The 15,412-nt window shown below is 35.7% G+C and overlaps 2 protein-coding genes across 2 annotated transcripts; both read right to left on the bottom strand.

Moving 5' to 3' along the window:
* Nucleotides 1-41: 41 nt before the first annotated feature.
* Nucleotides 42-12,949, bottom strand: LOC114517050 (putative ferric-chelate reductase 1). The gene is made up of 19 exons (XM_028536694.1): nt 12,795-12,949; nt 11,740-11,790; nt 11,174-11,362; nt 10,969-11,076; nt 10,661-10,716; nt 5,749-5,843; nt 5,342-5,445; nt 4,805-4,987; nt 4,204-4,299; nt 3,807-3,862; nt 3,575-3,651; nt 3,220-3,348; nt 2,753-2,868; nt 2,394-2,480; nt 1,985-2,082; nt 1,805-1,863; nt 1,445-1,591; nt 1,161-1,222; nt 42-723 (listed from the first exon to the last, which is right to left on the bottom strand). Exons 1-19 carry the CDS (start codon nt 12,813-12,815, stop codon nt 607-609), a joined length of 1,851 nt encoding a protein of 616 aa, XP_028392495.1. The 5' UTR covers nt 12,816-12,949; the 3' UTR covers nt 42-606.
* Nucleotides 7,162-9,172, bottom strand: LOC114517059 (obelin-like). Its single transcript, XM_028536704.1, has one exon. It carries the CDS (start codon nt 8,618-8,620, stop codon nt 8,027-8,029), a length of 594 nt encoding a protein of 197 aa, XP_028392505.1. The 5' UTR covers nt 8,621-9,172; the 3' UTR covers nt 7,162-8,026.
* Nucleotides 12,950-15,412: the final 2,463 nt, after the last annotated feature.

Genomic DNA, 15,412 nt, shown 5'->3' with positions numbered 1-15,412 from the left:
AATTATAGCTTTTACAATTGGCTTTCTTGTGTTTTCACTTTTCATGTCTACGTTAAAGTAGAGAATTCAGAGCTTCGAATTCGTGCATGATAAAAAAACATACGTATACTACTCGAACTAGTATACTGGATCACGATAACTTAAGAGACGTAATGATATTAGCACACAGGGTTAACTGTACTATAGAAAGTCTAACTTGACGCAGGGTATAAACCGGTAAAGCACTCTATTGGCGTTAACTTCTTAGGCTATAGGTTTTCGCTTTTGGCCATATCACTTAAATCAGCAAATAGTTTAATGTGAAGCACTTCATAATCATCATTATAATCATAGCTGCGGTTGCCACACAGTTCATACAGGTATACATACATATCACATACTGCTAGTCATTACTAGTCTGTATTGCACGATTTATACTAAAAGTACCTCAGGTACATACACTTATAATCTTATATAGTTTAATGGATGTACAGTAGACATCATCCCTATAGTTTCTATACACAGCTTAGTTTGTGCTAAACTAATATTTTTATCGCGGCATGCAGCCTTAGATATTAATAATTTCACGCTAGAAATACAAATTCAAAACTGTCAGGTCTTTCAAATCTAATCATCGTCGTCATCGTCTTCCCCAGCCCCCGCCACGTACGCGATCATAACAGCCGCTTGTATAAAAACTACGAGTGAGAATACCACCAACAACACGCGCTGTAGCTTGGTTTCCTAGAAAACAGATTTACAAAATATACACGCATGAATTAAAAACTATTTTATTAATATGAACTCAACAGCATTGGCCCAAATTTATAAATATCCCGTTCGGAACAAGCCATAAACATAGCTTTACGCCATATGCACGTTTGGTCTGTAATTTAGTGTTGTTGGGGTGATTTAGTTACTTTGTAAGTGAGAAACACTGAATGCGGAAAACACTGCATTCAAGATGGCGTCACAAACCATGAAAAGGCGTATATATCTGTTATCAAATGGGTTTACCTTTTGAGCAAACGTTTGTTTTACCAATATAAAAATTATACGAAATGTAAAATTCACACAGTAAAATGAGTTCAAATGCAATGTAGATTAGATTATATGGAGTTTGAAACTAATTTGCCGGCGCGTATAATAATTTTTCTTAATGATTATAGCTATTTACGCACCCAAAAAGATTCTGCCACAATAGAATTTTCTTCCTGTAAGGTTTCAGATGCAAGACCGACACCTTGAAGAAAATAAACCATTGTAAATAATGCTGTACTGAGGTATAGGTCAAGTCTTTGGAGGATATATCTATATACGTTATTTAAATTACGGAAACCTATGGCGCATACCTGTAAGTTTTTAAGCAATGCCTGCATGCAGATTTAATATTTCAATTTAATGCCCCGCCAAATGCACAGGGTCATGTGAAAAGATTGTATATATATTAGTATAGTTAACTAACTTGGTGAACTTTTCGCTCTGATACGGAATGCCAGGTACTCCAGAACCAAGGCTGTTACCAGGGCGACAACAATAAGTGCAATCACGCATTTAGACACATTATTTTCATCAGAAAATAGAAGTTCACTGCCTTTGAAAACTGTAACAACTGAACAAAAATAAAAAAAATGGCGAAATTGGTGAATAATATGATAAATTATATCAAACAAACACCAAAACTTGCATAAATGATTATTGCAAATATTATAACGAGTTATAGTGAACGTTGCATCGCAACAGAACACTTACACCACAAGAAGATACGTATTCGATTGTATAGGTTTAATATTTGAATAAATAGTGAAGTTAATGAAGAAATTACCCGCCAAAATAACAAGTAATAAGGCAACAATTCGATGAAACCAGTTAAATAAGACACGTCTTCATAGGAAGAAAAAGAAGATATACGTCGGACATAAATCGCAGTAAATAGTGTAAATATATTTGGATATCATAAAATCTTTGTGATATACTAAAATGCTGATTCAACAAGAAAATCCACCTCGGTTTTCTTGGGTGAGGTCGGAAGAAAGCAATGGTTGGTTGAATAATAGCAAGAACCATGACAACGATACCGAGTTTTCCATGAGCACCGGCACTCTGTTGGAAAAGAGTATACGATACTTATTTTATTCGCCTTTAAAAGGTCCGCAGTATTTGGTATTTTTTCTTCAGATCAGTAATAATTCGTTTGAGTATGAAATCGTCTAAAATTTTTCAGTCGTAAAAGGTCTGTAAAACAAACTAGAAATGTTTGTCACAACATGCACTATACATGCAGCTTTTCCTTACAGTTCGACGCAATTAATACAAGCCTATTGAACTTATAGGAACTCATGGTAAAGATTCCACTACGATCCTGAAAAATATTTTTAACGTAAACTCACATTACACGACGTTCTTTGACATACCTCACTCCATCCTCCCTTGTCGGTAAATATAATAATTATTGCTACGATGGTAAAAAGAACAGCAATTCCCATGATCAAGCGGTGAAACTAGACAGTTAAATAGTTAAAAAAGAGCTCATTTATAACAATAGATATTCCACCTAAACTGCTACTTACGAGGCGCCGGTCAAAATGAGAATGTTGCATGCTATAGTTAGTAGCTGATGAGTAGTAGTCTTTGCCGCGCGATGCTGCCGCATAAAGCTACTCAGTAAGAAGACGTAAAATATTCACCGCCCGCATGCGAATGTTTTCTTAAGTAGGAATTGATAAAATCGTATTAAAATGAGAAATCAAAACACTTCATAAGTTAAATATACCTGGAACCAAGCATCACTGCCAAAAATTTTCAAACCCAGCCACAACGAACGAGAGTATCGCGCAATAAAAATGGAGATTATTACTAAGAACATCCACGAAAAAATCATAAAAGATCCTGTAAGATAAAGTAGATTTATGCATGCATTAAATGCCAGTAGAACATTCATATATAGCCAAGGGAATGAATTAGTGCAGGTTGATCCTGCATTATTTTGGGAAACAAGAAGACTTCGCTCACCTTTTAACCCCATTTGTTTAAAAATTTATATATTGACTAGAAATTTAGTTGAATGGATTTTTATTCCATCCTTTGGGATGCATCATGCTTACTAGCTATTTTTTACTCTTTATTCCATGTTTGGAAACCATCTATGTTCGCATGCATTGAATATTCGATCCATCGATTATTCTTATGTAGATCGTCAATATTTCATTCAGCGGCAGGGATGTTGAAAAGAAGCATTACCATGGACTCTTTCGAGGCCACCTCCACAATCACCCAAATCATAAGATATGTGATTTCCAAAATCAACTTTCTTCTCCGAGCATCCTTTATCTTCGTCGGCGTGTTCGTGTAATTTTGCGACTCCCTTACCTGATATGACAAAAATTTAAATATTTCTTCAATTCTCTGTTTTCACTGACAGGTTTCACTGACATTGATTAATGGACACGATGAAGGTTTATGCATAGATGCATGTATATACATGTAGTATACTGGCTTTTATATATACGTGGTGCATGCATTAATCCTCCTTCTTAATATCTTAATCAGAAATAATATCATGCGGCATATATAATTTCATTGAAAAAGTTCTAACCTTTGGCATATATTATGTATCTGGGAATATCAATAGCAACTCTTTTTTTCGCCGTTGGCTTTAAAGGCCTTGTAAACCTGGAAACAAAAATAAGACGCGCATTCATTCATCTGCAACAGCTGCACGTATTTGCCATCTATATATATTTGATATCACACTCAGTCACATATTCATGTATCCGTTAGCATGGTCACTCTCAATCCTGTAATTCCGTCTTTTTCACGTAGCTTACTTGCAATAGATTATTCCATCTTCAAATTTTCCATCCAGGATTCTGGTCTCGTTCGGCTTGAAAATAACGGAACATGGAACAAACAGATAACGTCAATGTCATACATAGATATAGATATATGATTGGGGAGGCTGTGTAAGATTAAGAGACTTATATTTATACGATAAGCGCGCGGATCGATATTTATCGCTGAACATTTTATTAAACTTAGTACTAGCCTCAATAATACAATCTTTAAACTTATATAGTTGCAAGTGAAACAAGATATTGTTTTATCGCTTAAGTTACCCTGGTGCAGAACAGCAACCACGCATGCATGCTGTTCATACTAAAAGACGATTTGCTAATGCACCGCACAGTGAAATACTGAATGGAATGTACTAGCTGATATACTCACAGTGATCAGTTTAGGGGTGTTGTATTTTAAGTTAGCAACCCACAAGTAAGCGGAATTAGTTCCTTTTGCTTGACAAATAACAGCATCGGTTCCGCCCTCAATGAAGAAAATATTTTATTGAATTATATAAGTTTTATTGAAATCTACTTGCAGGGAGGGGAGCACTGAGGGTGACTGGCATGTTGCCTTAAATTGAAGGTTAAATTCGTTTCCAAGGAATGAAAGCGTTGCATGGCATTGTTAATGAATTTTTGAACAATTTTAGGTTATAAGTTTTACAATTACGATTCACAAACGTTTTCTCGTTAATTGCATGTTTATACCTGACTGTGTACAGTAAAATTCAATTTAACTTGCTAAAATCAGTTCAACTTGATTTTCGATACAGTAAGGGAGGGTAACTTCGACTTCCGCATCAACGAATCTTCACTAGTACTTCAAAATTAACTGAGGTTATTGTACATAAATTAATTCTGCAGTACACTAGAGTTGCAGTAATACCATGCTAAATTTTGACCTGTGAATCTTTTTTATAATAAGGGCATGTTGTTTATGTTGCCGACACCTATCATCACAACCTGTGCAAGGTTCAATTTCTCACCATTTTTGGTTTATCATTAAATCCAACTGAAACCCAACCATCAGATTTTCCAGAGAGTGAGAATAGGATATCATTGCTATTCTTCCTGAACGTCAGCAAGTAATCGCAATCTGTATTGTCATTGCAACTAGACGGAGTACGCAAACAACCCAAGGACTTCCCACATTGACTGGTATCTATTCTCTATATAGATATATTATATTTAAGGGTAGGGTCTCAGTTAAGCTTAAGCAGGAGGCCGGGGTTTAAACATCACGTACTATTTAACAACATCAGATGAGGAATGATCACAAGCCATACACACATGCAAAGGGTTTAAATTATCAGAAACACTACATCGATCTTGTTCAAAGAAGAAGAATCCGACAAGACTATAATATATTATATATTGAAAACAGTGCACCAGTACCAGTAAGATTTCAATAGGGTCATGATTTGTCACATTGATGCTGTTACATAATTGTGAAATATTGGCTTTCATTTCTTTGAACATGCACTTTTCTTTGAACTTCACAAGTTGTATAAACGTGAATTTACCTTCATTGCTTTACTTGTGTCGGTATTATCAGATACATCAAAAACATTAAGAGGATAACGAGGAGCTCTAGAAAATGTATGTTCTTTTATCCAGACAGGATCATCTAGATAAATAAAAAGAAATAATCAGAAGTGCAATCATTTGATTTATACAAAATGCTGGACATGGTTAATTATTTAATATAATGCAGTGAACTCCATGTAAACTGAAAGGTCGTCATTTTTGAAGACAATTTGAAACCGATATTGGCAGCAGTGGCAGTCTCATTCTTTCGTTTCTGTCTTTGGACGCTATTTTTGCAGCGTCAGAGCCCATGCAGTTTTATAAGAATGATACTGAAGGGAAGGATATGCAGGCCATACAAAATCGCAATTCCTAGTTGCGTTTAAAGATCTTTCATTGTTACGTTTTGAATCCGTCATTCCTGCAGCGTACAGAAAATACACTGGTTTTCTAAGATTGTTTCTACGTATAACTTGAAGATCCAACTTGCGTTGAATCCTAAAATAAAAAGAAATGTCGTATCTAAGACTACGTTCACACGGGACCGAACGAATTCGGGACCGTGCTGGAGTTCGTCCGGTTTCCTCGTGCATGTGAACACGTAGAACCCATCAAATTTTCATTCGTTTTTACCGTGTTAACACCTGAACCGGACGAATTCGAGGACGGTTCCAAATTTGTCCGGTCCCCGTGTGAACGTAGCTTATATTATAAGATTAAAATTGCGCTTGAGGATTAGATGTTTCATACATGTAATACTTCAGCCTTTCGGCCCTATAGTCCCGGGATTCGAGTGCAACACTCGACTCTAATGTCACGATTGGTGTCATTGCATCACTCGACTCTAATCTCACGATTGGTGTCATTGCACAAATGCGGACATCTTAGCCCCGTTTTTTACACTACACTCAATTTATCGGCGCGGCGCGGCTATAATTGGTACCCGAACCCAATTTTATTAGTGTTCGGGCTACCAAAGCAAAGGCCGAGCACAGATGAAGCTAGGCACGGGTACCTATTTTAGCCGTGCCGTGCCAATAAATCGAGTGTAGTGTAAACGGGGCACTAGTATACAGTTACTTCAATTAAGATTGTAACAGATAATAGTCAAATGTACAATAATGAACACTAAAGATATTACGAAAAAAATATATATATACAGCCAACTCCAACATCAATCACAATAACTTTAATTAGCTAAATATATTTGTAACAAATGCTGTCCAATTTCGCTTTCCAGTTGATAACTAGATAGATGATATCTTGACTTAAACTCTAAAACATCTGAATATTTTAGACCTAGGTTATACGTCGCATTTTGGTCGCGTCGAATGCAATTCAAACATTAGATAATGCATGAGATGATAAGCCTTTCTAAGATTCATTATCATCTCATATCCCTAGGCCTTACGTATGCATATATGTATATATGCATATGATATGTACTTATGTAATTTATGGACTTATATCTATTGGCATAATGATATCATATATAGTGGCTTATAAGCTAAAACTCATGTGACCCTTTTGAGATATATGAATGCAACAATCCATATTGGTTTTTTGGAAGGAACATGGCAAAAATAACCAGTTATGATGTGTAATTGTTAATTTTGGCACCGCAACACTAGGAAATCGTATGAAATTTCTCCGGTTGCAATGTTTTCCGTCGAACTAAGTAGGCATATATGACATAGACTGATTCCAGTAAATTCAGGCACGAATATAGACATTCCTTCAAGTATGTACACATGACAACACTTTCCAAATGTAATACGATCGCCACTGATCTCACAGTGACACATGTGTGTTACATTGCAAAGTGAATTTAACACATGCAGACACAGTTCACTGATTCAACAAGACACAATCAGGGTCAGTGTGTGTTGAATGAACGAAGTAGCCGAACACTCACAAATCTGAAATCAAAATGTCTCCATTTTGGCCTTACTTTCCTTAATTAAGGGCACTGGTAAATGAGCACACTTGGGAGACGGAAAATGTTCGTTCGTGTTTGAAATTATTGCAAATGTTGAAATATTGGGTGCTGATATGCAAAGTGATATAGAAAGCATAAAATTTTATAATATCGTATAAGGCCTAGTATTAACCACATTTGAATGATAAAATGTCTCATTTTCCGTCCTTCTTACTTCTACAACATTACTCTGCTAAAAGCCTTACTTATTGTTTTTAACACATTCGTGATGCCGAATACACTAAACAATCTATTATTAATAAGGCATTTGGCTTCTAATATAATGGCTTAGTACATAAAATCAGATCAGATACGACCTCGTACACTACGAATTTAGCTGCAATTTCATCCGCACCTATCAATATTTAATTCTTCTAGATTGTAGACGTAGTTAGTATTCTTTGGTAACTATGCGAATTATATTATAACACGCATACTAGTCTTCCTAAAGTATTTGTCGTTTATCAGTTTATGACAACATTTTATTTCATGTTAATATATAATACTCAAACCTACTTCGTAATAAGTGAAAAAAAAACATTTCTTTATTAAAAAATATTTGCCCAAACCATAATTATTCTATAGATTGTCTACCATGCAATATTCAATAAAAACTAACGACCTTTTAAATTTGTTGGCAACACTAAATCAGTAATGTACTAATGTCAATAATCATAATAACAACATTGTTTTTTATCACTGCTTAAGAATCTTCTTCTTCCGGACTGAACCAAGACTCAAACTCAGCTTTAGTCAACTCATGAGTCTCAACAACGCCATTTTTATTTTTATCTGCTAAATTGAACCATTTTTCAGCCTCATCTTCGGTCATATTACAAGCTTTCATGATAGTTTTCACTTCATTCAGGGTGATTTTACCATCATCGTTAAGATCCATCACGTTATAAAATGCATTACAAAGACTTTCCATCAAAGTCTCCTCCCCATTCTTCTTCCTCTCGAGCTCAGCTTCGCTCAGATGACTCACGCCCTCGATAAACTCTTCTTTCGTGACTTGTTTACCAGGGAGCAGACCAGCCGCGCCATAAAAATCTTTCAAACACTTCTGTAGGTTTTCACTTTCATCATCGCTTACACTACACAGTTCTTTCATGTTGTCGGACCATTTTAAAATCTCTTCAACTGTGAGGTAGCCATTCTTGTTTAAATCGACAGCATCAAAATATTCCTCCATTTTTTTTACCCAATTCTTATTCTTTGTGAGATCCTGTACAGCTTCATTTGATCTCCCTTCTTTCTCATTGGCATTTTGTTCCTTTGATGTTTTCCCTCCCATAGCTTTACTCAAAAGTACAAACTGAAAGATACGCTATAGCGAAATCAAGACTGAATCTCGTTTGTTTCTCACAACAGAGTGCAATATTCGTGGACGATTTGACGTTTTCCTCCCAATTTTGCAAGCTTTCCCAAACTCAAGCTGACAAACACTTCAGATATTAGGGCGAGTAAGAATTCAGGAATATTCGAAGTCTTAATGAGGAAAAATATTGCATTTTTTTAAAATTTTGCATTCCTTGTGATCATATATGGCGAAATATACTTTCCGGCATGCACTTTATGGCCAGCTTAGCGGCCGTGTTTGTTGTCATAAACCGAACTTTATGCAAATAAGTTTAGACGAGTTAGGCTCATTAAAAGCAGAGCGGTTGAGGTGCGCTCAAAAGCATAACTATGTTAAATCCAGAGAGAGTTTCATAATTGGTAAATTCTTATTTGCTCCTAAAGCCACTTACAGTCGAGGAAATAGCTTGAGTTTGAATGTAGGACTTACGGGAACGCGAAGACGACGAAAAAATACAAGCTTCGAGTAGTATAATTCATGTAAAAGTTATGTATGTACACCACTAACGAATACTCGAATAGACCAGATCTTCCAGCGGATAAAAACCCCCATAAAATTCAATAGCCGCCCGAATGAATCATACATACCTATTAATCACGACATTTAAGTCATGCATGTCACTATAGAATTGACAATTGTTTTTGCACCGCCTGTAAGATGGCGGGAAATACCTTAAACCATAATGTGCCGGGAAGTTTATATTATACAAGGTATTTGTTCACACGGGAGTGCGCAGGGTTCATTGCAGTCTGATTGGTGGAAGCATACGTATGTGATATGTTGTCAGTGTTTTCTGGTCGCTTAGTTATTTCAGTTGAATCAAAGAAAAGCCAATTACTCTCTCTACCCTGTTTTATCATTAACTCTTTCATTCTGTGAATAACGTATTTCCCGATAGTACTCCCTGTTTGACTTTGACTAAACTTGTGACAAAAAGTTGCTGTTTATATTGTGACACTCGGTCCATATATCAGTAATTATATATATGACTGGAGTGAAAAAATTACTACCTATTATCATGACATACTTTGTGAATTCTCGCTCCTGGCCATGGTTCAGTAAGGCCCTGTTTACGCTATACCGAATTCGCATGATTCAAACGACATCAAACTTAGTTTGGACTTTAGTGAACAGGCATTTTCTCTGCCAGTAGAAATCCACCATATCAAGAGTAGCATGGTTGATTTAACAAGAAATTCCAAATGGAAAAGTTTTGGGGACAGACATACCGTAAAAAAACTATAAACTGATGTCGGTGACCATGTGAATCCGACATAGTGTAAACGGGGTCTAAAACGCATTTAAAACATACGGTTAGCGCAAAACTAGCGAATCAAAATCGCATATATTTGAAAGTTTAAACATGACAGTATCACTGTGATACTGCGCACCCAAATTATGCGCGAAAGTAAACTTCGTCTTGCAATAGCTTTTAAAGTTTTATTTTCTGACGTTAAGACGAATCCATTGCAATCCTTCGATAATATGATCATTATACGAGTATCATTTCAACTATTGGGTAAGTTCCTGTTTTGTCTAAAATGTGTGATTGATTTTTCGCGAAAAATTCTTCAACGCACCGTATTCAGTATTCCAATAGTCGCCTTGACAGTTGGCACTGTTATAACTGTTATAGTAAAACTAGCTGGAGTTATTTTAGAAATATTTCACGATCGACAATCAAGCATTTTGAGAGTTGCGCACTTTTCTTACAACGTCGAACTCTGCATCGCCTCAGAAAAAGGATGGAACCGTTTTCGGCACTAGTCGAGAGAGGATAACAGAATCCTAATTCCTACAGCAATTTTTTCTCTCATCTCCAAGTTTATAATATAATATTAAACAATTATATAGGCAGTGACATATAACTGTTCAACAACGCGGGTTATAATTATAACAACCAACACGTTCAACCCTAAATGTAGTAAGAATCCCCCGCATGCAGCCTGCAGGCGGGAGTATACCATTACTTACCTGCAAGACAAAATATTTCCTGATTTACTTCTAGACACGAGTGTCGCATTTGTATCCTTAAACCACCAGAAAAAACTTTTTAAGGTGGTATTAAACAATGAGGGTGGAAAACGTTTTTTTCACGGAAGTTGCGTTAAGTGCTAAAAATTTTCTTTATGCTAAAGTACAAATTATTAATGATCATGGAAGCATTTTCGATATGATAAATTGCACTCTCGACGACCTTATAAGAATGTTTAAAAGGATGGCCATGGCATGATATTGTTCCCAGTGAAGTGTTCATGTGTATAAACAGTAAATAAACTTACTTGACTAGGATACGGACGATCTTCCGTTTTCATATTATAATGACGTAGAATAATGTTTTCGTTATCTTTAATTATATATCTTTCGCACACTAATGACTCTCCACCAGCCTAAAAAAATGATCAACGCACTTAAAAATGCCACATAATGTCACAATTAACGTATAAAATAAATTGTCCAATTAATATTCCAATATGTGTTACGTACCATCCTTGGATTTTTGGGGTTGAATCCAACAGCAATCCATTCAAATGTGTTTGAACTAAGGTTGAAGTCAATTATTTCATTGTTTTGCACAGAATACTTAAGAAGATATTTACAATCCTTAGATGATGTACAACTTGGTGGTTGGCTATAACAACTTATGGTTGAGTTACAACCAGCTTTGTCCAGCAACTGAAATTGCAGAATATAAACAATAAGTTAATTTTGGCTCTGTCAGTTAAATGACCAGTGACATGCCTGGTGAAAACAATGCCAATACAACCACTGAAAGAACAGTTTGCAAGAATGTACTGGAATTTTGTAGTATAAGACATCCTTTCGATGTAGTATAAGACATCCTTTAATTTTCACCCTATAAGTGCCCCCAAATCTCTTTCCCCCCCCCCCCAGCAACAACATGATCCTTTTGGCACATCCATGCCTTCGACAATCACATTAGGTATATTTTGTGTTAGTTCATCTTTGAACCAGAACTGTGTATTTTAGTCATAATTAATGAAGTGATCAATCTTCAATGACAATAAAGCTGCAGCATTGAGGTCACCAACCTGAGAACTCACACATGACACAGCATACAAAACCATCCAAAGCAACATAACCTATGCAAAACAGTAAATTTTCTCTTTTAAATAAATCCAGAGAAAGGATTATACAATCAGGGACAATTCCAGGATTTAGCAGGTCAAATAAAACAGCAATGCAATGGCAAATTAGATTTGTTGTAGTTAATTCTGCCATAATTACTCCTGGCTGATCTGTCATTGTGCACAATGAGGATTAATAGCTATATCTCTAGGCACTGATCATATTTTGTGCAGGGCAGTTTAGAGGTATGGGGAACATATTTAAATGTTTACATCATTATATATTTACATTAGGGATTATTTTTTGTGTGCAGATTGCATGATTTTCATTTGATCATATTTCATCATGATTTAGAAGTTGTGATTTGCTGTGAATCTTGTGATTATGATGAATTATGTCAACCAGTTAAACTTAGGATATATCCTGGCCTGGGATATATCTCCCATGTATCTGTTCAGAAATAAGTGGTGTATTCATATATTCATGTTGTGCAAGATTAATTTCTTTTCAAATCCATTGTCTTTACAGGTTTGGTAACATGAATATATGAATATGTGCCTCACGCCCCCCCCCCCCCCAATTATCGTCTTCCGACATGCCACTAAGGAGCTGATTGGAAAGGTTTAATCTCTTACTAGCTAGGTGCATATAGTCTGCAAATGCAGACTGGTTTTTCCGCTTTCTTTGCCTTCTCCTTATAGCAGACTTAACTGGCTAGTTAGCACTGACAACAGTTACTGATTTTAACAACTATGCATGCGTGACCATACGCATAGGCATATAATTCAAGGAAGAATGATATATTAAAGGATGCATTGTTTTAATTTAATTTAAAGCTATCTTCAGGTTTCTATATATAAAATCTAATTTGTTTAACACGGTATCGGTATTTAATTAAAATATAACAATATGAGCTTAATAATCGCCTCATACGTGGCACGAAGTCTGTGTCTGAATGCTACAGAGTATTTTAAAGATGTTACAAAGCCAAAGGCAAAGGTATTGATATTAGAAATACCTTAACGATGCTTTTCCACATTTTTGACGGCGCTGCTACTTATTCGTTGAGAAACAAATTACAAAAATTTATTGCTATCGTTTGTTGTTACTAGATTTAGTTGCACGAATGCCAAATACGACGGAAAATCACTCAGCCACAACTGCGTTTACGACTTCCTGTGATGGACTGATGATCTCGACTCTCGAACGAGTGAACTTCCTAGAAAAGGTGTGGCCTATCATATGCTTATGTGTATCTGAGAATTAACGAGAATTCGAGAAAAAAAAGAGAATTAAAATAACTTTCCTGATGAAAAGGGAACTAGCAACTTGGGCAGGGTAGTGGTCAGTATATTTGCCTTTCTCACTGATATATGAAGGTCAGAGAATAACATTTTAATGTTGATATAAAGTTTATAAACACAATGATGTGCAATAATGATCTTTGTCTAGCTTTAACCTATAATTTGGAATCTAGATCTTGATATAGATTTGTTTTGTTTGTACCTAGTCAGGCTAGTCTTAGGCAACATGTCAAATCAGTTTGGATGGGCATTACTACCAATAGTATGTTTGACTCTTCCTGTATACATGTGTCCGCTATAGGAAAAAAGCCACATTACATAGTTTTTGACTTTTTGTTACATATTTCACGACTAACTTTTTCAATACACCTTGTATGTGTACAAGACAATAATTTCTAATCCTACAGTGTTGTCAAGGGAGTTATTTGAATTGAATTTTCTTCATAATTCATCCACAACAGGTGCATGCACTATGCAGGAATTGACCTGCTGCAGAAGATAATTGTCACGTAGCATTGATCTGATCATTTTACGCAACGAAATCCATTTTATTTATTAACTTGACTCATTTTACGCATTGAGATCACTCCACGTTTTTTGGGACATTCTAAACACCCTGCATATAATTCATTTATGAATCTTATTTAGGTCAGAATAATGTAGCCTACGCTGAATTCGTGGAACGGTTATGACAACGGCTAGACTCCTGTATGTCAATCAATTTAAGTGGAAAACAAATACGTTAATGGAAAAAGGTAATTACTAAAGGCAATTTTTAATAACAACATGTTTCATAATCGTGGAACAGGCAGACAGCTGATCGACTGATTTAGAATTTTCCTCATTCAGATCACAACATATAGACATGGGGACATGAGCGTGTGTTCGAAGTAAAGAATATATATACAGGGCATACGAGTCCAACGAACATACAAGTGGGATGATAGCGTGAATTCGAAATTCCTACCAAACATGACTACACGTTGGATTGCTGAACTGATACTTTGTTTTATATGTGGTTTTGTATCCCCATCATCATGGGAAGATCCCAAATGCCGCGAAGCATTATTTAAAGTAGCATATACAGGTTAGTCGGGACAGAAAACATCTGAAAACGTATCTTTCTAGATCAACCCGTTTCGAATGAATTTTTTTTTTCCTTTAACTTACATATAGCAAATATAGAATAACTAAATATTGCGCATGCAAAATACATTAAGTAACAGGCGTGCAGTGCTAATAGCTAAGTGCTAAGTGCAAACAGGTCTATACCGCAGAATACCTATCAGAAGAATAACTCTATACTATTTTTTCGTAAGTGTGATTCGTCATGATTCGTGACTTAGCAAGTGCATTTTTATGAAGTAGTCAGTAGTCTAAAATCAGGCTATTTTTAGTATTGGCAGGGGGGTGACTACTTCATAAAAATGCACTTGCTAAGTCACGAATCATGACGAATCACACTTACGAAAAAAGTACAGGAGTTATTCTTCTGATAGGTATTCTGTGCCTATACATACATACGTGTAAGCAGAATAACAACGTATCAATACCATCTACTATCATCACATATCATTATGTGGGAACTGAGAGATGCATAAAAAAGAGCGCTAAACGTGTAGTATGACATTTATGTGCCATTGAATATATCGCTAGCAAGCTAAGTCACAATCTCTCTGAAGTGTTGGCATGGCAAAGTTACAACTGTATTTTGGAAATGAGAAATCGAATACGATTATATAATGTGATGACACAGATCTAATTCATTTGGTTTCGGTAAATGAAATTCGACAATACGGCAAGGACCATGCATGGGCCCGCGTTCACTAGACAAAATTTCGAAAATACAGTCTATTGAAATTGTTTCGAAATATTTATCAACTCTGAATCAAGTTAGGGCTGTTTTCCACTGTCGCGTTTTTCACACGTACGCGTGACACGCACGTAAAAGTCTAAATGCTTATATAAGTTATCTCTAAAAAACTACGTGAATAAATCGAAAGAATTTAGTTTTCCACGCAGTTTAATATGTATTGGTTGACCTTGATGTTAAATAATAAAAGATTTAAAAGCATTTAAACTTTTACGTGGGTGTACGCGGCATTTTAAATTTTGAACCACCGTTAAATGAAATGAATTTCAAGTTTTACTCTCACGAGCCACGTGCAAAACATCCTTCTTTAACACATGCATGAAAAATATTTTCTGCTTTGACCAAGAAATGTGGAAATAAGCGCGAGCCTCGCTATGGCTTATTTCCATACTTGTAAGTCAAAATGAAAAATTATTTTTGATGTATCATGCATGTGTTGTGAGAGTTAAACATGAAATC

This window comes from Dendronephthya gigantea, unplaced genomic scaffold, assembly GCF_004324835.1.
Source record: "Dendronephthya gigantea isolate DGI-Jeju-01 unplaced genomic scaffold, DenGig_1.0 000000F, whole genome shotgun sequence".
In the NCBI taxonomy this organism is placed as follows: domain Eukaryota; kingdom Metazoa; phylum Cnidaria; class Anthozoa; order Malacalcyonacea; family Nephtheidae; genus Dendronephthya; species Dendronephthya gigantea.
Note: the sequence above shows the minus strand (reverse complement) of the source record. Positions and strands in the feature narration are given on the sequence as shown.

Excerpts from the sequence above, each read along its gene's own strand:
- LOC114517059 (XM_028536704.1), bottom strand. The coding sequence starts at position 8,620 with ATGGGAGGGAAAACATCAAAGGAACAAAATGCCAATGAGAAAGAAGGG.
- LOC114517050 (XM_028536694.1), bottom strand. The coding sequence starts at position 12,815 with ATGTGGAAAAGCATCGTTAAG. Across the intron at positions 3,652-3,806 it reads GATGGAATAATCTATTGCAA|GTTTACAAGGCCTTTAAAGC; the intron begins GTAAGCTACGTG and ends TTTTGTTTCCAG. Across the intron at positions 3,349-3,574 it reads ATACATAATATATGCCAAAG|GTAAGGGAGTCGCAAAATTA; the intron begins GTTAGAACTTTT and ends TTGTCATATCAG.